The 23,551-nt window shown below is 46.9% G+C and overlaps 1 protein-coding gene across 1 annotated transcript in view; it reads right to left on the reverse strand.

Moving 5' to 3' along the window:
* Positions 1-23,551, reverse strand: part of LOC147665157 (butyrophilin subfamily 1 member A1-like) — a 99,785-nt gene that overhangs the window by 66,331 nt on the left and 9,903 nt on the right. The window contains exon 2 of the mRNA XM_086949727.1: positions 14,906-15,253. Coding sequence (XP_086805853.1) covers positions 14,906-15,253 — 348 coding nt within the window. The remainder of the gene's footprint in view (positions 1-14,905; positions 15,254-23,551) is intronic.

A 23,551-nucleotide genomic window follows, 5' to 3' on the forward strand; every position in this document is an offset into this window, starting at 1 on the left:
ACGAGGCACAGCACCTTCGCACCCCCCCGCTGAAGAGAGAGTCTCCCTGGGTCCGGTTGAGTGATTGCGCTGTTAGGGCCAGATCGCGTAGGTCCGTGGCGCAGTCCCGGGCATCGCTCACAGCGTGCACTCCTCTCACCCCGTGCGAGCTGCAGTTCACCTCGCTCACCTCGCGGTCACCGTCACAGGCACGCTGTCCAGGGGACCGTTGTGCAGCCCAGCCAGCAACAAGGGCAGGGAGCCCTCCGCTCTTACACACCTCCAGAGCCCCGCACAGCCGCCAGGCATCAAAGGGAGGCACCATAGTGTCCGCCTCGTTCGTCCGCCGCTGCCGGTCATATGCGTTCCAAGGGCGCCGCCATCTTGTCTCTGGTGGAACGCACGGCAAAGCCCAGCGCCTCTGCACCTAGCCGCGGTCCCCGATCACCCCACAGCCCCGCATGGTGTTCAACACCTCAAATCCATGCGGCGCCGGGTAGGCACCCAGTCCCAATGTACTTGCTTGTCTCGTAGGCGCAGGTCCGCCGATCCTCACGAGCGGCCATTTTGGAGCGCTGCAGTCGGCATTTCGCCTTTCGGGTCGGAACCTCTCCTCACAGCCCCTGTGGTGTCACCTCCATGCCACGGTGACGTGGGTCCCGAGTTCCGACGCCGAATTCTTGGTCTATTTCGGCGGTAGCGGGGGATTGAAGGGGTCAAAGGCCGCTAGTCTCGCGTCCGTCCGGCGGAGCTGACACACTAGCCAGCCATTCCGCAGTGCGCCCTCTAGCGCCCCCCCATTATTCTACTAAATATTGCACATTTTTATTGATTATTCGTGCTTCTATTGAACAATTCAATTTGACTAATAGATTACCCACATGTGGAACTGATGCAATGCCAATATGGCAGGAACACTAACAATATGATGTTTCGACAAGTATTTTCTAGGCAGTTTTTTCTGTTTACTTTCAATAAAGACCTGATTATGGAGTTAGTTCTAACCTGGAATGTCCAGTATGAGATATCCCTGGTTGTACCCACTAAACATCTGATATTACACAGATTTAGTAGGCGCATACTTGCCTTGTTTTCAGTTGGTCCACTTCAAGATATATCTATACAATGTTAAATTATCATCAGTTAATTTTTATTGCTAGAATAAGAAGTACTTTCTTGACACTTTCTGTACTATGCCCGGTAAAATGCACGAAGTACCAGTCCCATCCTAGAAGGGCCAATGTTGCTTATCTGCTGTCTGCACGTGTGACATTTTTAGGTCGAGCGTCAGCGTGCATGCACTGTCTGCAAGACCTGTTGTAGTCAGTATGCCGAGTGTAAATCTGCCTGCTATTTACCATAGGTTGACTCCTCCGTCACTCTTCTTTGCTAGCTCCTCATTGGCTGGCGCTTCTGATAGATCACTTCCGTTTCTAGCTCAGGAGCACTGGCCAACTACAGTTTCCTTGCATGGTAGGTGTTTATGTCTTCCTTGGGACTACTTTGATTTCCTGCTCGGGCTTCTTAACTCAGTAGATGCTATTACGTGTGTTTACATCATATCTAGTGTTGAAGAGGCCCTTGGTGCAGGAGTACAAACCGTGCACACCCCCGCCCCAGTGGGTGAATACAATCCGTGAGCACTCTGCCCCGACGGTCCGTTCACATTATAGCCAGTAGTTTAAGATGCACTGTGGTGATTGTTTTTGCATTTGTTTGCATAAGAACACCTAGTGGTGCAGCAGGCACTGTGGGCCATGTGTGCACCTTCTGGTGTGTGTTCACTTGGCTTTTCATGTACAGCGTGTGCTCACATAAAGCCTACTGGCACCACCTGCCCTTCGCGACTACAGCCGTCCGCCCCATGGCATTCTTCACCCCTCGCCAGACTCAGGGAGAATGGTGGGCTAGCATGTGGTGTGAGATTCTAGGCAGCACCACTGAAACGTCCGGAAGAGCATATAACACTGAATTAGGGGTTAGGGCGCTCTGTGCCTCACCCGGGATTACAATCCATACACTTGGGGAGTAAGGTATGCATGCAGGGAAATACAAGCGCGGTTTATCGACTAGCATCCTCCTTTTGCTGCAAACACATACAGCTAGGGAGAACATGTGTCTGTTTAGTAAGCGATTTACTTTCTTCAGCTATTTCATGATTGTTGTAACAAATTGTATTTGTGGAAGGGTGCATGTGTCTGTCCTTTTTCAGGATAGCTTAAAAGAACTGTACAGTTAAATGTCAAACACAAAACAAAGGTATGTCTTTTTCCTTATTAATTATGTTTGTCAGTCTTTGTCTTTTAAAAGTAGCTACAAATCTGCCCCACCACCATCCTCGCACTCGGTTTCCTGTCAGAGATTACACAATAGTACTTCCCTTTTTTGAGAGAGATATAAGAACAAGAACAGAAAAGTGGTTTTAAAAACATAAGCATATAATCGAGTTTGTAAGGACATGCCAGGAAACTCCTGCCAGGGTCAATGAGTTTTCAAGATTAGATAAATAATGGAAATAATGTTGTTTTATGTTGCTCTTTGCGCTTGGCTGTACAATTTTATTGAGAACGAGGCCTGGGGATAAAAAATTAAAATGTGCTATACAAAAATAGTGTATGTGAAAACGCCTATTTTAATTTTACAGTTTTAGAACTGTTGACTTGGGAAACCAGGTTAGAACCCCAGCCTCGTCTCAACATTCTGTAATTCTGGACAAATCTCTTAATCTCCTCGAGCCTAAAAAATGTGCAATGCAATTTGGTGCTCATGCAAAATGCACTAATCAGTTGAGCCAAGTTTACGCTATATTACAACTCCAAAAACACAGGAAATTATTCTCATGGGCCCATAAAAAAACGCAAGAAGAAACTAAAAGAAACACATGGAAACGTGCATGAACTGAAGGGGCACCAGCGACAACCCTTTTCGAACCTGCAGAACACGCTGGACGGATGCACGTAGCCGAAGAAGCTGCCGAGGAGACGAGAACTTTGGAGCACAAGATGGCGGCAAGCTCCTGAGAGGAACCCCGAACCACCGCAAGCCCTCAAGTAAGAGCACCCGAGCAAGCCGGCAAATAAGCAACGCGCGACTCCCCCCTCATGCAAACAACCCCCTCGACCCTAACCCCCAACTAGCAATATCAACACGAGCACAGGAGGAAGGGGGGCGCCTGAACGGAGGCGTAGGGGCGGCCATCTTGGTGCAGTACAAGGAGGGGAAGACGACCAACACCAATAGCGCTAAGCAGCCAGATAGAGGGAGCGCGAGAAGATATTTCAACCCCCCGAAAGCGGGCGCAGCACTGAACCTAACAAGCCCTGCGAGCACAGAGAGCACAGCATAACCGCGGGCACAGAGAGGAAGGGGACCGCACACGAACGCTGAGGCGACCATATTGGTAAGGTCGGCGGAGCCAAACCTCAGATCCGATCAGCGCCGAGCAGCGCTAAATTAAACCGCAGAGAAGCCAACCCCGGGGTGCCGACCGAACGCCAACCCCAGCGCAGGAGGAAGAAGCGATACAGTGCCGGGTAACGGAGGCGACTGAAGCGGCGGCGGCCATCTTAGTGAGGGCGGCAATAGCGGAACGCCGACCCACGCTACACAGTCTACAATCAACATAGACTAAGGCACACAGAAGCGGTCACCTATCCACCCATCCACCGGGCTTACCCCTAAGGCGACATTAGTGCCGGAGCTGCGAGGCAAGGGAAAGACGCGGACAAGCAACCGAGGCGGACATATTGGAGGTCCGGGGCGGGAAGTGGCTAGACATCGAGCAGCGCCAAGCAACCACAGGAGGTAGCGCAACCCAACCGTAAGGCAACAGGAGACACAGAGCGAAAGGTGCCACGACCAGGAACAGCCGTTCGATACAGGTTGAGGGAGGGAGAAAGCCAAGCCATAGGAGGAACATACCCCCCACCAGTATATGCCAGTGTTAACACCAAAGAGGCCAGTTGTTCAGTGGGTCTAAGAAGGAAGCAGCCGGATTGGCGGAAGAACGGGGCGCGAAGCAGCACTAACAGAACACGGGACAGCAGCACTACAACCAGAAGGTGAAACACAGGCTCATACCTAGAGTAACTCCAGGAGCTCGATACAGCAAGGAATAAAAAGGGCAAAACCGCAGGAGGCTGGCGGAGGCCAGGACCAAGACCAGAGTGGTCAAGTGGCCACCCCGCTTCAGGGACTGCAACCTAACAACTGGGCCGATCCAAAGAAAGAAAGAGGACGAAAGACAAAAAAAGATACCCGCAAAGCAGCAACCAACGGAAGTAAGACCTCAAACACACCAGGTCAGGAGAGGTTTTGACGCAATGGCAGGGAAGGAAGGCAACCTAATCACAAATGTCCAAAAGAAGAACAAAAACGATCTGACTGCGTCACCCGCGAAAGATCGCGGAGACCTGGGCAGCGAAACAACCACTCTGGATACATTACTAAGGAAGATAACGGAGGGCAACGACCTAGCAAAGGCAACAAAAAAAATAGTGGACAATATACAAATGGAACTAATCGCAATAAGAGCTGAGCAAAGTAAAGCCAATGGCAGAATAGACGAAGCGGAAAAAAGAATTGGCAACCTAGAAGACCGCGCAAACATAACACACAAGGACCTAGGTCTAGTCATAAAAAGAACAACAGCCCTACAGAGATCGATGGCCGAGCAGGATGACAGAAGCCGCAAGGGGAACATAAGACACCAATGGCAATCAACGGGAAGAAAGTAACAATCACGCAGGACCTATCTAAGCTAACGGTGGAAGTGAGGAAGGGCTTCCTAGCCCAGCGGGACACCCTGCGGAAAAACAATATCACCTTCTCTTTCGCAGGCCCGTCAAAACTGAGAATCACAGACAGACACGGGAGCAAAACCTTCGACGACCCCAACGACCTACACAGGTACCTACAAGGACCAGCCCCAGAAGAGATGGAACACCAAAGCCCAGGAGCGAAAAGGAGAGCCTCGACAGACGAGGCCGAAGAAGAGGGCATATGACAAGGGTGGAAGCGCGTGTTAAAATGCAATAAACCCCTGCCAGGGGAGCGCCCATAGGAAGAGACAATGTCCGAAACCAGCTTATCAGCTCTGAATGCACAAGATAAGAGCTCAAGCACACACCTAAGAACCACTGAACCTTGAACTTTAAACAACAAATCTACCTCGATAATGCACACACTGACCAACGTTTCTACCTCATCGTCGCCAATGATAAGAGAGACAATGAAGACCAATGACGAACATATCCTTTGCCATATCCTGCAGAGACAATGTCAGACTTGGGGGGGAGGGAAGTGTGAGGAACCTTGCTGTCACACACCCGTTTTTCTACAGGCGGAGGGAGGGGGGAGGGAGGGGTAGGGGAAGCCAGATGGGGCGGGGGGGACAGGCGGGCATGAAGGCTAGCGTGATAACGGACATCTGTGCAACGTATAACTACTTTTTGTTTCTTTTCTATACTGTTTTCTACACCCATTCCTACACCCCTTCCTCACCCCGATCCCCACCCGGCACAGCACTCTTCGCCCGGGGGGGGGGACCCAGATACCTGGGAAGAACAAAGGCAGGCATCTCAAAATCCAGTAAGGAAGACGACAGAACGACCAGCGGCAACAACAAACCCCCATGACAGACCAAACACCGGCGAACCTATCCACGAACCTGAAGGTCGTCTCCATGAACGTCAAGGGCCTAAACCATCCAATCAAACGCAGGAAAATACTAGAACACCTGGCAAAACTCAAAGGGGACATATACACGCTACAGGAGACCAAACTCTCAGAGGAAGAGGCTAAACTACTTAAGGCAAGATGGATAGGCGACATCCTATGCTCACCTGCTAAGGGAAAGAAGCGAGGCGTGATAACTATCCTAAGCAAGAAAGCTAACCTCACCATCCAAAAGACAAAAACGGACGAAGACGGGCGCCTGCTGATAGCAAGTGTCCAAAGAGGAACTGACCGACTACACGTGGCAAACATCTATGGACCAAACTCTGAAGACAAGGACTTCTGGCAAATGGTAGACGGCGAACTCGGCGATCTACCACAGGATGACCTTCTGATTGTAGCTGGCGACCTGAATAAGACAATGGACCAAGCCACGGACAGACACCCAAGCAGGCCAAGCCACAACTCACCAGGCAGCAACACCCTTAAAGACCTATGCATCAAGCACCATCTAGCGGACCCATGGAGGCTACAACACCCCACAGCGCGTGAATACACCTTTTATTCACACCCGCACAACTCCTATAGCAGGATCGACTATATATTGATGTCCAACAACCACACGCACCTAATTGAGAACACGGAGATAGCCCCAATAACCGTCTCCGATCATGCGCACATATCCCTCGCCCTGAACGGCAAACACAACGAGAGCGTGACGAGAAGGTGGAGACTCAATGACGACATCCTACAGAACAGAGACAATGTAAAAGAAATAGAGGAGGCACTAAAGAACTACCTGGAAGACAACGAGAACGGCGAAGTGGGGAAAGACACCATCTGGGAAGCACTCAAAGCAACACTAAGAGGCAAACTGATAAACATCAAATCAAGAATGAACAGAAGCAGGAACAAAAAGATCTCAGAGATAGAAGAGGAAATAGCAGCACTGGAGAGAGGCCACTGCGCAAACATAACAGACAAGAACACACTCACCACGCTCACAAAAAAAAAATACGAACTGAACAGAATCCTAAGCGAACGAGCAGGTTCGTGGCTAACAAAATTCAAGTCGGTGAATCTATGCAGGGCAAACAAAGCAGGGAAACAGCTTGCGTCCTACCTCAAAGGCAACACACGATAGCAGCAATAACAGACAAAAACAACAAATCGCAAACAACAAACAAAGGCATACTGGAGGTCTTCAGACAGTTCTATCAGGATCTATACTCCGAGGATAAAAACCTGAGCAAAGACGGAGGCCGCTCCCTCCTCAAAGATGTCAACCTGCCGAAACTCAAGGAGGAGGAGAAAGCACCCTTAGAGGCGGACATAACGGAAGAAGAAATCGAAGCCGCAATCAACCAGCTAAAACGGAACAAAGTCCCAGGACCAGACGGATACTCCACCGTGTTCTACAAGACCTTCTGCCTAAAAATCAAGAAAATACTGTCGGAAACTTACACCGCCTGCATACAAAAAGGTGAGATGACAAACGCCATGCGGGAGGCCAACATCACAATAATACCCAAGGAAGGCAAAGACCCCCAACTCCCGCAAAACTACAGACCTATCTCGCTCATAAACGTGGACTGCAAAATTTATGCAAAGGTGCTTGCGAACAGACTGAATAGAATTCTACCGGACATCATACACAACTCACAAGTGGGATACATCAAACACAGGCTGTCGCAAGACAACACAAGGCTGCTATGTCACCTAATCAACCACACAACACAGAGCAATGAGCAGGCGGTCATGATAGCACTGGATGCGGAGAAGGCCTTTGACAGAGTCTCGTGGCCCTTCCTAAGGAACTGCATGACAAAGTTCGGGTTAGGGGAAAAATACATAGCAATGATAATGGCCCTATACAACAAACCAAGAGCTAAAATAGTGGTGAATGGAAGCACATCTGAGTCACTCCTACTAGGAAGAGGAACTAGGCAAGGATGCCCACTGTCACCAGGCCTCTTCCTACTGGCACTTGAACCACTACTTGCAAAAATAAGAGACAATGAGGGAATAACGGGTGTTAAGATCGGAGGGAAAACAGTGAAACTCGCAGCATACGCAGACGACATCCTCATCACAACCACCAACCCATCAACGTCAATCACAGCGCTAATGGAGACAATAGGAGAATACGCAGAAGCCTCCGGATACAAACTTAACAAGGACAAATCGGAGTGCAAACCAATGAACATCCACACCACAAAATCGGTACTAGGAGACTCCGGCCTAGCCTGGCAAACCAACCCACTCAAGTACCTAGGCCTACAGTTCGGAAGAGACCTAACGTCCACAATACAGCACAACGAGGACTCGCTGCTAAAAAAAGTTAAAGATAGACTAGAGCTGTGGTCGCCCAGGTACATCAGCTGGTGGGGAAGGATTGAGACGATAAAAATGATGATAACACCCGCAATAAACTACACGCTAAACATGCTACCGCTCCCAATGACAGAAAGCTTCCACAAAAAACTGGACAGCATGATAAACATCTTCCTATGGAGAAACAAAAAAACACGAATTGGCCTACCCAAACTGAGGCTAGCGAAAGAACTAGGAGGCCTCAACCTGGCAAACTTCAAAACCTACCAGACAGCTTGCCTGGCCAAACAAGGATTCGCATGGATCGACGAAACGCAACAGTACAAGCCAGTCTGGCTAGAACTGGAGAGAGAGCTACTGGAAGGCCTGCACCCGACAGCGATATTGACTGCAAACAAACACCTCCTATGGTCGAACACGATACTGAAGCACACCAGAGAAGCGCTGATGAGAGTGGACAGGCGAATGACACAGAAGCTGAGAGGTACAACATGGGAATCCATCTGGCTCAACACAAAAATATCATATCAAGGGGCAATAATGAACTATGACACATGGATCAAAAAGGGAATCAGCCTCCCCAAACAAATGGAAACTAAGGGGAAGCAGCTGACCTTCTCAAACTTACAACAACTATACAACCTCCCCAACAAAGAGCTATACACATTTCTGAAGATAAGAACTGCCATAACTAGAGCAAACCTAACTCGAGAGGAACCGGGCATCGTCAGGTACGTGCAAATGCTAAACTCGGCAGGCCACCAGACAGCGAAGATCTACAAACTAATCGCCCCGACCACCTTGTCTCTAAACAAGAAGACAACAAACTCATGGGCAACACTCCTAGGCAGACAGCTAAACGAAAAGGAACAGGCGCAAATGTGGTGTTCAGCTACAAAAAACAAAATCACCCCACAACTGGCACAAACAAAATACTGGCTGCTCCACAGAGCCTACTGGACCCCATCCAGGCTCCATAAAAGCGGCATAGCAGAATCAGGCGACTGCTGGAACTGCCAGAAGGAGGAGGGTACACTTGAACACCTCATCTTTGGATGCGTCAAAGTCAAGAAGTTCTGGGCCCAGATAAACGCATTCATAAACGACATGCTCAAAACAGACTTAATTATCAGTCAGTCAGAATATCTTTATTCGACTTATTAAAGTCATACAAAGAGAAAAAGCATTAGAACAACACGTTAAAAAAAAAAGTATACATTATATCAATACACATTTAAAATACTATTTACACTTAGATAAAAAGGTATGTATATGTAAAAACCATGCCTATACTATAATTTCATACATTTAATAAACTTTTAGGGCGAAGATTGACCAGCAACTTTCGCCCTAGCTGCCGCGACCAAAAAATTTGCAAGACCAAATGCAATACATGGGTTAGCCATTAGCTGTAGATAGAGCAACGCGGGTCTCACCTGTGTGAACCCAGCGTTTTTTAGCAATGGAAGTAAGTGCTTTTTTCTCTGCTCGTGATATAAACTACAGAACATAATGAAGTGCATGGTGTCCTGCACAGAGAAGTGGTCGCAGCTGCAAGGGGCGGCTAGTTCTGGCTTCTGCCATCCCTTAAAGGAACCTAGGTGACTTAATTATCAACTATGTGACCTTGGCGACAGGGCATGTAACGACGAACCTGAACAGTAGGGAAGAAAGAGATCTACTAGACCTGCTTCTCACAGCGGCCCTAAAGATAATCTTAACGAACTGGAAGAACACGGCGAAAGCAAACTTCAAGACATGGATCAACTGGGTCACCTTCCTAAGAGGAGCAGATAACATTACAGGCAACTTCTCGAAAGAACATACTCCCAAAGAGCTCATGTGGGAACCACTCGACGAACACTTAAAGAAGCCACACTGACCCCCCCCGCCCCCCCCCCTTTCTTCTTCTCGTTTTTCTTTCTCTTCTCTTCTGCAACAGGCCAAGGAAAAGAGATAACAAAACGCACTGTGTAACAACTGCCAATGTATATGCCACTTTTATTTTTCAATAAAATCTTTAAATCAAAAAAAAGAAAATGTGCGAGCTTTCGATGCAGCAACTCTGGCACTGTTTCTGTGGTGGGTAAACTTTGTTTTGAATGGAAGGTAGTTATTTGCAGATTGTCTGAGGTAGATTGCATCTCAGCACTGCCTTTCCCAGGTTCATTTCGGCGGAGGTGGCTCCTTGTCAACGTTTTTTCACCTCACCAGGAAGCAGTAGCTGTGATTGTACTGCAGACGAACCACCAGAACACTGAATGCAGACGAAACATCACTTTCCCCTTCTTGTTCCAAGCATCCTAGCATGCTTCTTTTAGAATTCGAAGTTTAATATGGACAGTGGACAGCTGACATCAAAAGTACACAGTGTGTTGTGCGGCTGAAAGGACAATTCATGAAAGCAGGGGATGCCCCAAGAAATGGGAGCAAATTTGTCAGCTGTGGGTAGACTATAGACCAGGGGTCTCCAAACCGGTCCTGGAGGGCCGGATCCATGCCAGATTTTTTGGATATCCCCATTGAGATACATGTAGTAATTTTAAAAATCTGGCATAGATCCGGCCCTCCAGGACCGGTTTGGAGACCCCTGCTATAGACGGTACGGGGAGGGGGGTTGGAATGGGACCGAAGCTACAGGCGCCACCAACATCCCTCGCAATTCCCGTGTCAAACTCATCCAACTCTATATCATCCATCGCGCATATCTGTCGCCTGACAAGATTAATAGATATTTTGAGGTCACAAAGTCTGCGTGCCCGAGATGCTCCCTCGTAGGTGCGGACTTCCTCCGCATGATGTGGTCGTGCCCCACACTGCAGACGTACTGGCAAACTGTGACGGAGGTGCTATCGGAGGGCGTAGGAGAGGAGCTGCGACACACGTGGGAGACATGCATACTAGGCCTGTACAAGAGGACGAATTTAAATAAAGTCCTGTCTAGATTTTGGGACCTTGGGCTGATCACGGCGAAGAGACTAATCACTAAACATTGGAAACGCAGCGAACCCCCACAGGCAACATACTGGTGCACTTCCTTCGATAACTGGGCGAGGGCGGAAAGTGTAATCCTTCACAGAGAGGAAAACACAGGATTACTAAAATACCCAATTGCGCAAATCTGGGACGACACCCTGAAGTCCTTCCACAGAGCGTGCCTCAGCAGAGGAATTGACCAGACACAATCGCTTCCAGCCTCGCCAGGCAGACAGGAAGGATAGGGGAGCTACATAGGCTTCCACGATTGGTACATAACTGGTATCTGCATAAAACCCTTTTCAATCATAGCATGTAGCCGCGTGCCAGATCCACTCACTGAATATTCCAGCTCCGCGGGACCGCTGTGCTGACATGCTTGGGACACAGTCACCAGCCTACTCTCCTCTAGGAAGCACAAGATAGTAGCCGTCTTCCTGATCTCCTGGCCCCCGCGCCGGCCACCCCCCGGGACTGGAGACACACGCTGACACCAACACATAAATATGCCACATGCGCGCCCACTTTGGTTTTTCCTTTTCTTTTCTTATTCTTTCTTTTCTCTTTCTTACATGGTTGTGACCTAGAGGTCTATTACTTTTTACAAAGTTTTTCTAGTTGCTAAGACGCTATGAATATCAACTTATCCGAATCTTGCTCCTTTATATAACGACCTTCACCAAAGGCACTACCTGCAACGCATGTATCACGTACCCGCTTTCCGGCGTCGGCGGAGAGGCATACACAGCTAGGTCATTACACCTCATTGACACGCGCCCACCAGGCCTGAGAAGCGCAAGTTGTATGCCTATAAGGCTGTACACTCTCTAAAACCAATTATAATGCACGCACCTTTTCCACTCGCACAGATTATGTTAGAGGCCTTACCACATAATCCCGGCTCACAAACTACCCTTTCTATTTACAATGGAGCTATCTCTTCTGAGACACATGACTTCTCCTTACAATGATGTATACGAGTTGCAGATTGTGTAAATCATCAGGGAAACATGTACCTCAAAATATGTATATGTAGCAGTTTTGAAATGCTGACACTGGTTTAATAAAAAGAATTGGGAAAAAAAGTATAGTGTGCAATAAATCTGTGCTCTGAGGTACATAACTCACTATTATAGGTATACATATGCACCAAGGCATGTAGATCACCCAACCAAATGTGCATCACTGAGCTGGGGTTCGTAGTTTATCCAGCTACAACACCATTGTGATATAAGGGCCATAGCTTGCATAACTAAAAAGAAATCTGTATAGTAAGGTGATGACACCGTGCTGCAAGTATATTTAGACAAGGCCTTTTGATTTTACTAAATTACATAGACACTTTGCTTACTTTTAGGGGCTTTCAGACAACTCGTCATCCATTGGACAGTTGTATCATTTCCATTATTCTTCGGTCTCCTACACATATAGCATGGGTCAACGGGTCAGCCTAGGGCAAGCATTTGCTAGCTTCACTCGGAGTGACAACATCAGGAGCAGTTCATAGCTTCAGGGGGGATGGGTACTTGGGGTGTGACCCCCAACCACCCCCTAAATAAATACATTCTTGGCTTAGTAGTTGGGTCTGGGGGGGTCCTGAGTCAGGTCTGTATTCTTTGAGTCAGTTTTTCTCGCTGTGAACCAAGAATGAACAACAAGACAGTGCGCTGCGATGTAAACAGGAGACAGAGATGTACACGGACCCATCTGGTAGCTGACTTTTAAAATGTTAAACCAGATAACCAAATCAATATCGGTTCCCCTGCTTGTCCAAATTGTTTTATCTTCAGCAAATATTTCCTTTCACGTAGCCTCCTATTCCTTCATTATCGCATATGAGCACACTTTTAAGTACTTCAGTTCAGAGTGTGTGCTTTAAATCACCCCTTATAAATTATTCAATAGACTGTAATGTTGTTTCATCCATAAGCATCTGGGCCATGTTTAGGGTTTCCAGGACTACTGACTGGCCTCATAGTTCACCAACAGCTTTGTCGTTGGGAGAAGAGTCTTGAATACTTAAAATATCATTTTTAATAAATGTCTGTCTCTGTAGTGATAGAATCTTATGTTTTGAGGTGAAACGCTTCTGCATGGTAAAGAAATACTCGTTTTTTTAATTGTGAAGAGATTGTATCACACTATGCTTCATGCACAACCTACATGCCGCACATTTTCACATCTCGGCCCATGCACAGACTCTTAGAGTCAATCCAAACCCATGGCTTGGCTCTGCCTCAGCCCCGCCCTGTTAATTTGCCTGCACCGCCCCCTGTTTGTGACGCAGGCTTAGTGCAGAGGGTCATCAGTCACTTGATGAAATTATTTGTAAAAGGTGACAACTAGAAAGTTTGAGCCCACATGCACCGATTTGACCACTCTGCCATCAAGACTTCTTGTAGGAAGAATGAAGAGTGCACGCAGTAACAATACACTTAAAGTGATCATAGGGCAGGGAATCCAGGCCGCTGTGTTGTACGTGACCGTACTGCTATACCCCCGGATAGTACTAAGTCCAGGAGCAATGAGCGTAGCTTCAGCAGGGGTGTTTGGGGTGTGACGCCGCTCGAAAGCATTCTAAACTTGGTAGTTGCCCTGGGGGCGGAGGCGGAAGTAGGCCGAGACCGGCTGCGGCTCCTTGTTTTCACAATTAGTGGTGACAGGAACTAGCAGCTTGTGCTGGACTTTCCCTATTGGAGCAGCACCAAGACTCTTGTTTATCATACCTCCCTGCAGTTTGGGATGGACTTCCCCTATTGGAGCAGCACCAAGACTCTTGTTTATCATACCTCCCGGCAGTTTAGGCGGGACTTCCCCTATTGGAGCAGGACCAAGATTCTTTTGTTGATCATACCTCCCGGCAGTTCGGGATGGACTTCCCCTAATGGAGCAGGACCAAGACTCTTGTTTATCATACCTCCCGGCAGTTTAGGCGGGACTTCCCCTATTGGAGCAGGACCAAGATTCTTTTGTTGATCATACCTCCCTGCAGTTCGGGATGGACTTCCCCTAATGGAGCAGGACCAAGACTCTTGTTTATCATACCTCCCTGCAGTTCGGGATGGACTTCCCCTAATGGAGCAGGACCAAGACTCTTGTTTATCATACCTCCCGGAAGTTTGGGTGGGACTTCCCCTATTGTAGGAGAACAAAGACTCTTGTTTATCATACCTCCCTGCAGTTCGGGTTGGACTTCCTCTATTGGAGCAGGACCAATACTCTTGTTTATCATACCTCCTGGTAGTTTAGGCGGGACTTCCCCTATTGGAGCAGGACCAAGATTCTTTTGTTTATCATACCTCCCAGCAGTTCGAGCAGGACTTCCACTATTGGAGCAGGACCAAGATTCTTTTGTTTATCATACCTCCCTGCAGTACGAGCAGGACTTCCCGTATTGGAGCAGGACCAAGATTATTTTGTTTATCATGCCTCCCTGCAGTTCGGGCAGGACTTCCCCTATTGGAGCAGGACCAAGATTCTTTTGTTTATCATACCTCCCTGCAGTTCGGGCAGGACTTCCCCTATTGGAGCAGGACCAAGATTCTTTTGTTTATCATACCTCCCTGCAGTTCGGGCGGGACTTCCCCATTGTAGCGGGACCAAGACTCTGTTGCTTATCATTCGCCCCTGCCTGAACAAGCACAGTGAATTAAAAAATAAATGACTGGAATGGGGTCCAGAGTAATTATCAGTGGATGAGAAAATGTTAAGCATTTCAAGCACCACTTTTTTCTAGTAAGAGGCTAAAAGCAGTCCACAGTGTTATAGGAGGCAACAAAATGCATCAACTACCCCGGTGTCCTATTTTACAGTCAATATCTGCGCCCTAATGAACGTAGGATTTCCAGCAAGAGTAGGGACATCATGTATGGAACCCTCCTGTCAATCTTAAAGAGAGTATTGTGTAGACACCAAGAACATTCAGCGACCATCCACTGACCTGTGACCATGAGCTCCAGCGCAGCCTCGTCATGATATGTGTCCGAATCGAAGTAGCACCTGTACTCTCCTTCATCCTTGACTCTCACAGGGTGGATCCTTAATGTCACGCTGCCGTTAACAATTGCATGCGTGAGCAACTGAGTCCTGCCGTGATACTCCGGCAACTGATGATCCTCGTGCTCTGTCCCCTTCCGGTACAGCAGAACGATGGAATCAGAGTGCTTCCGGTACCACCGGATCTCCATGCCCTGGGCACTGAGGCCAGGTGACAGGCGACAGGTCAGCAGGGCATCCCCACCGACGGTGGCTGCGACTGGACCTTCCGGGGCAAGGACTACAAAGGGGGCTGCAGAATGTGTGAATTGAAAAAAGGCAAAAATGATCAAAGGAAATCAAGCTTTAAGAAAGGCAATGCCATATTAGAATTGTTATTGAAGATGGTCATCAACAGATCATATTTATCATCATCAGATTCATTATCATCATCTTTCAAATTATCATTGTAATTATGTTCATCATCATCACCATAATTATGACCATTGTTTCTGCTTTCTTCATTATAAAGGATGTAGTAGACTACAGAAGTGTACATGATCATTATTATTATTGCCACTTCAACAGAAAAATAAACCTTTTCACCTTAATCACCTACTGCCAACGACCTATGCTGGTGCGCACAAGAATCATGTGTGCATGTACATCGTAATTCTATAGGACAAGCATAAGCGAAAGGCAGCAGAGCCCTATACATGGTGGAAGACGAGCATACATTCAAAGAGTAAATAGAAGAAGATGGGTCGCTGGCTGCTTCATTCATTGAGATGTTGTGTGTTTTTTTTTTTTAAAGAGGTGAGTCTTCAACTCTTTCCTAACTTGGAGCAGCGTTGGAGCAGTCCTGATAGATTTGGGGATGCTGTTACACATCCCGGGTGCAAAGACGGGAAAAGTTGTTGCTTTGTTTTTTTTTTATTTTGTACACTTCTTAGTCTGCATTCTGATGGTTAGACTTAAGGATGTGTTTGAGAGGTATTGGGATATTGCCCATCTGGCAGGGATAGCTCAGGACACTGTGGGTGCTGTTTTTGTGCAGGAACTGAAGTAATGTCTCCAAAATAACATCATCTGCAACATTCTGTGAAGGGGAGGGACTGAGGAGCTCCAGTACCAGGGGAGCAAAAAGGGGGACAGGAAGGAGGGGAAATGGAAGAGGTAGGATAAAGCTCCTGGAGTGAGAGGGTTGCATTTCGATTGCTGGAAACAAGGACACTGGAAAAGAGATTATCCTAATGTTGCTTCAATTCCACTCCGTCGGTCTGACCCTTCAGAATTTAATTAGATCACACAAAACCCATATCCTGAATATTAGGACAGCTGGAGAGTTGCTGACTGTATCCAGAACACTTTGATTCCTGTAGATCCAGATGGTCTTTATCTTGATTGTATGAAGAAGAGGAAACCTACTACTTGCCTCAATGATACCGGCGAAAGCTCCTCTGGCCTTAAAAACTTTGAATTTCCTTCACTACCTCACATGGGCTAGTCCATAGATGCAGACAGTATTTCATATCAGCGGGCACCACACCATGTTTCTAGTCCTGCCTCCAGAACCCTTGGTCCCACGAGACAAGCATGCTTTCTTCTTAAGCCCTACTTCCCCTGCTAATCTGTTGAGCGGTGATATCTTGTGTAAATTGTACTGCACTGTTTTCTGTACACCACACTGAGTGTACTCGGTGTACTGCAGAGCAGGGAAGATGCGGAACAAACCGACAACCAATTGCCGATAAACCGGACATGTCTAGTGATATGTCAGAAGGGCTGTCGTCTAATGATTGACAAGCACTAGAGAAAAGTGATGACGACCCTTACACTCCGTGTGTGGGAGATGACACGAGCATCCTTCCATGTAATGTTGTAAGTTCTAAAGTCACACACCAGTGTGGTGAGGAGGGATGTTTAGTTTACTCAAGAGAGCTAGTCATATCATCACTGTCTCTTGCCCCACTGCAATCTATGGTTGTTTCTCCCACGGGCACATCTCCTGTGCAAGCTGCTCAGGCTGGGTTAATATGCTCGACAAGGGAAGGGTCGTTCATAGAGGCACCCCCGTCTGAAGAATCTTCCTTTCAACCCTGTGAACCCCTCCCTATAGACACAAAAGTCCTGTGTGTTCAAGCTTGTGCTAAGGGTACTACTTTGGGATGTTGGAATGTGGCTGGTATAGAATCCTGTATATGTATACCTGACTGGGCTGACTTCATCCGTCAATGTGATGTATGGTCTTTTCAGGAGACATGGTCAACCCTTCCAGTTTTTCTCCCAGGTTTCCTGAGCTTTAATAAACCTGCAGTTGGAGGCCAAAGAGGCAGGGCCATGGGGGGCCTTACTACTTGGGTTCGTCAAACTGTAGGGGTCTCTGTGAAGGAAATTTATATTGATTGCCCTGATATTTTAATAATTAGCATGAAATCTAATTGTGGGCTGGACATTATGTTGTTTAATGTATATGCCAGAGGAACTCCGGGTGGTCGTGTATCAACCACCTTAACATGTTTAGATGAATTCCTTGGCTCTACCCAACCATTGGGTCATGTGGTTGTAATGGGTGATTTTAATACTTGTTTTGAACCTCTAAGCAGGGAGGACGGGTTGCTAACTGAGGCAGAGGACATGATGTGGGGTATTCCACAACTAGAGCTACCTCCGATCACTAAGTGGTCCCAAGGTGCCACTTTCATCAAAGGTTTATGTCTGAATTGGGGGCTGCGTGCCCTAAATGGTCGTACAAGATCGGATAGGTTGGGTAACCCAACATTCTTCAATGGCAGGCATAGTAGTCGCATTGATTATATCCTAGTCGACACAACCATGTGGCCCATAGTATCGGATATGACAAATAAACCACGACCAGAAAGTGATCACGAACCACTCATAGCAGAACTGAAGGACTTTAGTTTTGCCGGGCCGATTGTGCGACAACCCAATCCCGTTCAAGAGGCCATGGTATTAACTAATGATATGAGGAGGGTTCGCTGGCCAAAGGTAGCTATAGATGTGAATGCACGTAGTAAAATAAGAACTCTGGTTTCTAATTCTCTAAGGGAACTTGATAAGTGTGATAATCTGAATCGGACAATCCCTAAAATTTCCGACATTCATGCCAGTCTGTTTTTGTCCCTAAAGACATTATTTGTTAAATATGTAGCCAATAAGGGTTTAGGAAAGGCGAGGAAACCTGCTAATTGGTTTAATGAAGAGTGCGGCAAGTCCCATTCACTTTTGTTCAAAGCTTTAAAATCTAAGAACCCAGCCCTAATCAAAACCAGCAGGAAGGCTTATAATGAAGTTAAACGGCGGGCTAAAGCCGCCTGGGATGATGAGCGATGGGCTCTCCTAGCTGAGGCCTGCGGCTCTAGGAACCTCCAGCAGTTTTGGCATCTCCTCAGATGGGGACAGTCCCAGGATGATCGTCCCAGCCCCGCTTCTGTTGATCAACTAAAATGGGTGTCCCACTTTGAGGAACAGTTTAGGTGTCTTAGGGCTGGGGAAGCTCCCATTAGTTGGCCATTAACCTTTGATACCCTTGTGTTTTCAGCCAAAGAAGTTGAAAATGTCTTGAATGCCATCCCCAGGGGCAAAGCGCCCGGTCCGGACTGTATCCCAGCAGATATTTTCCAGCAGGATCAAGACTTATGGGTACCGTATCTATTGCATTTGGCAAACACGCTGGCTAGGGGCGCCAAGGTACCTGATTCATGGGCTGGTGCCGAGATCTTGCCCATCTTTAAAAAGGGTGATCGGTCGGTTCCATCGAACTACCGGCCGATCAGTCTTATTGATGCGGTACAGAAGATAGTATCTCGACTTGTTCTATCTAGGGTCCAGGCATGGATTGAGGAGTTTAACGTTCTCACCCCCCTCCAAGCAGGGTTTAGACCCCATGTAAGCACCCTGGATCAGGCTTTTCGCTTTATGCTCCTGCACTGGAAGACAGTTACCCTGGGTAAAGGAAATTTATTCGCGGCATTCGTAGACCTTAGGTCTGCGTTTGACCTTGTCCCGAGGGCCGGGCTCTGGAATTGCCTACTAGAAATGGGCATGCCTCCTATTCTGGTCCGCCTTATAGTTAACCTTCACGCAGAGACTTATGCTTTTGTAAGATGGGGCAAACCCGGAGAGGTGACAAGGAACTTCCCTGTGTCGAAAGGTGTCAGACAGGGATGTGTTTTGGCACCCACCTTGTTTTCTCTATATATTAATAGAGTTACCAAGTACTTTGATGGCTTTTCCACGGATGCTCCCAGTTTGGCTGGCATGAAAATCCCCCTGCTCATGTTCGCTGACGATACTCTCTTGATTTCACGAACTAGACAGGGCCTACAGCACGCACTGTCGAGGTTTGAGAGTTTCTGCAGCGAACATGAGCTGGAGGTGAACGTGGCCAAAACTAAATTCATGGTTTTAAGGGGGCATAGACAGGTTAAGGCTAGGGTCACCATGGGGGATACCCCCCTGGAGCAGACAAAGTACTTCACCTACCTGGGAGTTACCTTTAGTGACACTTTGAGCTGGACCCACCAGATCGAGCTCATGTCCCTGAAACATCAACAGTTGGGCGGAGCCTTGATTAAGGAACATAAAGGGTCATTTACGAAGCCTATGTCTATGGAGGAAAGGTTTTATCAGCGGTGTTATATGGCGCTGAGCTATGGGGTGGATGCAATCTGGACTCTTTGAAACATGCCCAAAACAAGTTCTTAAGGATGGCAACAGGTCTGCCTCAGTCAACACCACTAATCCCCCTTTTACTTGATCTGGGGTGTCACTCGGTGGTCGACCAAGCAAGACTTCGACCTTTATCATTCTGGCGACGCCTGTGGACGACGCCAGAACTACACCATTACGCAGAAGCTTGTCTGGAGGTAAAAAATAGTCCTGGTGCCACTAAAATTGGATGGTTTAGAGATCTTAGGGCCACCTTACAATCTCTGGGCCTAGGTGAGTTGTGGACTTCGCCCGAGACAGCCAAATTCCCATCAAAAAATGAGCTTAAAAAATGTTACTGGGAATGGGTGACGCACAACATTTTCTTAAAAACGAGCACGAGCAGTCTTTCTGGACTGTTTATGGTACATAAAGATTCCCCCAAGTTAGAAGGGTATTGGGAAATTATTACTAAACCCCTGGACCGCAAACTTTTTTTTCAATTTAGATGTGGTTCACTTCCCATAGGGGACTTTACCAAAAAGTGGGGAACTGATAGATCGGGGTTTTGCGCTAACTGTCACGGCATCGGGGAAAGTCTGAATCACTTTTTGTATGTATGCCCACTATACTCAGCCCCCAGAACCAAATGGCTCAAACCAGTATGTAGACAACTAGGCACCAGATCGGCTGTTGAAGCCCTGAGACTGTTAAAAACTAATCTGGATCCGCTTATTGTTGTGGGGGTTGCTAAGTTTCTCGGGTGGGCTTGAGTGATCAGATGTAGGTTTATTAAAAATAATTTAGTGGCGATTGTTTAAATTTTGCATATACTGTGGTAGTATGGTCGTGCTCGACACCTTTTTAAACTTTTGTATAGCTCTGTAAGAAGTCAACTCGATGCCGATGATTAAATACTGGTTTTATATGTTTCTTGTGTATAGTGTTTTTATGTCTTTTATGATGAATTAATCGAATAAAGACTTCTTGAACTGAGACAGAAGTGCTTGCTCCACATTAGTGTTCACAAGGACTAATTATGTGGGGTGCATCTTAGCAACTGAACTACTGAGGATATACATAAATCAGATGCAAAAGGGGCTTCATATTCCCCAGTACCCCCTAAAGCCTGAAGTTGATGCAGGAATTAGACCAGCCATTGTGAGCCTTATCAAACTGGGTGTCTTGTTACGGATTATTCCCAGATGCAATACTCCTATTTTCCATATCAAAAGGTGGGAAAGATCAATGTGAACAGATTCATCCAAGATTTGAGAGCCATTAACAATGTGGTTATCATTACTTTCTCTGTGGTCCACGTACCTGCTACCATCCTTTCCTGTACTCCCATTAATGATCAATGGTTCGCCATGGTGGATGTATGCTCCACCTTCTTTTCCAAACGCATTCACACAGAGAGTCAGTTTCTCTCCACATTCATATTCAGCCAATCTTAACTGGCGTGGAGAAGGATTCCTCAAAAATTTACAGGGTCTCCTTCAATGTTTCCCAAGCTTGAAAGAAGAGTTTAGATATTTTAGTTTCCTGGAAAATCCACCATAGCAAAAGTTTAATTCTGTTTTCCCACTGTACGATTTTTAGGTCATGATATGTCAGCGATAAAGAGCCATCTTTTGACAGAATGTGTTAAATCCATCCAAGATTACCACATCTGGTAACTGTACCAACTTTCTTCAGAATGGCAGGGTATTTTAGACAGTGGTTTCATGGTTAATGCGCTCTGTAAAAGTATATTCTAAAGGATACTCTTGTGGGGACGTGGCTTGAGCCCAAGGAAAATGGCCACCTAGATTTGCAGCTCCGCATGAGGCAGAGAATGAATGGCGGTTTCTCATCTCTAATGCCCTGGAACTAACAATCAGCTCACTGCCTTGTAACCCACAACCACCCCAGACTATTCTCGAGCCTGGAATCACCACACAACTGAGTGCTCTTTACCCGGTGCAGCCACTACTGTCTTTGCGCAGCAATGGACAAGATGGAGCCGTGAGGCATTACCCAGCACATACTGCAAGGCTTCCATGCTTCAACAGTACTATAACGGGATTGCAACCAGGATGGGGTTTATTTCTTACCCCTCTTTTGAGCAGGCCAAGATCGCCAATATGAGCGGGTGAGTGTTTTTTACACATGCTCTTCTGTTCCTTCCATCACACCAATACTCCGGGACTGATCCTGCCTCCAAAGCATCTGCAAGCTACCTTGCACCAACCCGTGTGGCACTCTCAAATAATTCACCATCTAGCGACTACAACTACAGGTCCTCCCTCTGTTTCTGCTGAGAGTTCCTTCGATCACTGCTAAAGGGACATAGCCTGGGGAAGACACCGACCAGCAGTTCAACTAAACGCATTTTTGCAAGGGTGGAATGCCATCATAAAAATCTCAGTGCACTGACATCCTCAAAACAAGGTTGCTTGGGAGAATACTTTCTAGCTTAATATCTTAGAACATTCCCCACACGTACAGATAAATATACACAACTAACTGTCTTACACTGCTGTTTAAGTTCCATCTTCAGCGGTACCCTGAAACTTCACTGATGACATACCTCAACTGGAACTTCCTTTTGATTCCAGAAATCACCTTCTGTCTTACCCGGCAGCTGGTTTGGTCATCTCATCATCCTCTTGCAGGCGCACATTACTCTATTTGTAATCTCAACTGTTGATTTGTACTTTGTACTATCACTCCCCATGGCGTGTTCTGAAATGGGCAGGCAAACAAAGGACATGAAAGAATCTGGGTCAAAAAGAACAAACCAGGACCCACCTCTTCCAGACTGCCCAATCAAAAGCATCTGATAGCATTCATCATGCAAACTCTACTCATGATCTTACGCAATGCACAAAATTGAACATGGACGTCCTACAAGCTGAACTATCTGGCTTGCGATGGTATGTCAAGTCTCTAACCAATGGACTAGAGGAAGCAAAATCGCGGATTGGCAGAACAGAAGATATCCGGAACATCCTGACTAAACAATCCGACTAAATGGCTTAGAAAACAGCCTCACTGGAGAAAGAGTTCACTTATCTGGAAGATAGGAACAGAAGCGGTAACTTATGGTTACTTGGCCTTCTGGATGGCTCTGAAAAAGAGGCACAGTCCTGTGTCACCTTGCTGGAGTTAAGTCAAGGATACCAAAAGAGCTTAGATTACCCTTCACAAAGGACTTTAAAATAGAAAGAGCCCATAGGATCCCCACCAGGAGATCTTTGACCCAACAAAACAAGAGACCTATGATCTTTCGTCAGCTCCGATATCATCACGCAGAAATAATCCTTGACCGAATGAGTAAATTGAAATCTTTGACACGGAACGGCCACAAAATCGGGATCTTCAAGACTATGCCTGGCCAGTGGCGATTAGGAGGAAGAGGTTTCTAAACTTGAGATCAGATTTCAGCTCTATCAATATCCCTTACTGATTTGTGGGCCCAGCGAAACTGAAGATTATGTATGAGGATCTTCTGTAGATTTTTGATGGTCCGAAAGACTTAGAAACTTTCATGAAGGACCTCATGGATTACAACATGTCTCTTTAATGCAATTGTGGAGTTTGGATTGGTAAGACTTTGATACCCCTTTGTTGATATCCCAAAAACATATTCAGCATGATTATCTACATTCTCCCTGACTTATCTGCACTGGCAATTTATTATGCTGCTGTAATAAACTGTTACAGAGTGACCACACACTGACTGATACAGTATGAGGTATACCATTTCATTTGTAATAACAACATTACGGCCTTAATTGTGGCTGTTCCTCATTCTGCTGTTGCTCTCCTCACTACCAAGACCCAACGTCTTTCCACTGCCAAGTTTACCCGATAGGAAATCCTTGTGTTGTCTGCCTTGCACATCACCCAAGTCCTATGCTCACTCTAAACCCGACATTTCTAATGCTCACCAGCG

The sequence above is a fragment of the Lissotriton vulgaris genome, unplaced genomic scaffold (assembly GCF_964263255.1).
Source record: "Lissotriton vulgaris unplaced genomic scaffold, aLisVul1.2 SCAFFOLD_654, whole genome shotgun sequence".
Classification (NCBI taxonomy): Eukaryota; Metazoa; Chordata; class Amphibia; order Caudata; family Salamandridae; genus Lissotriton; species Lissotriton vulgaris.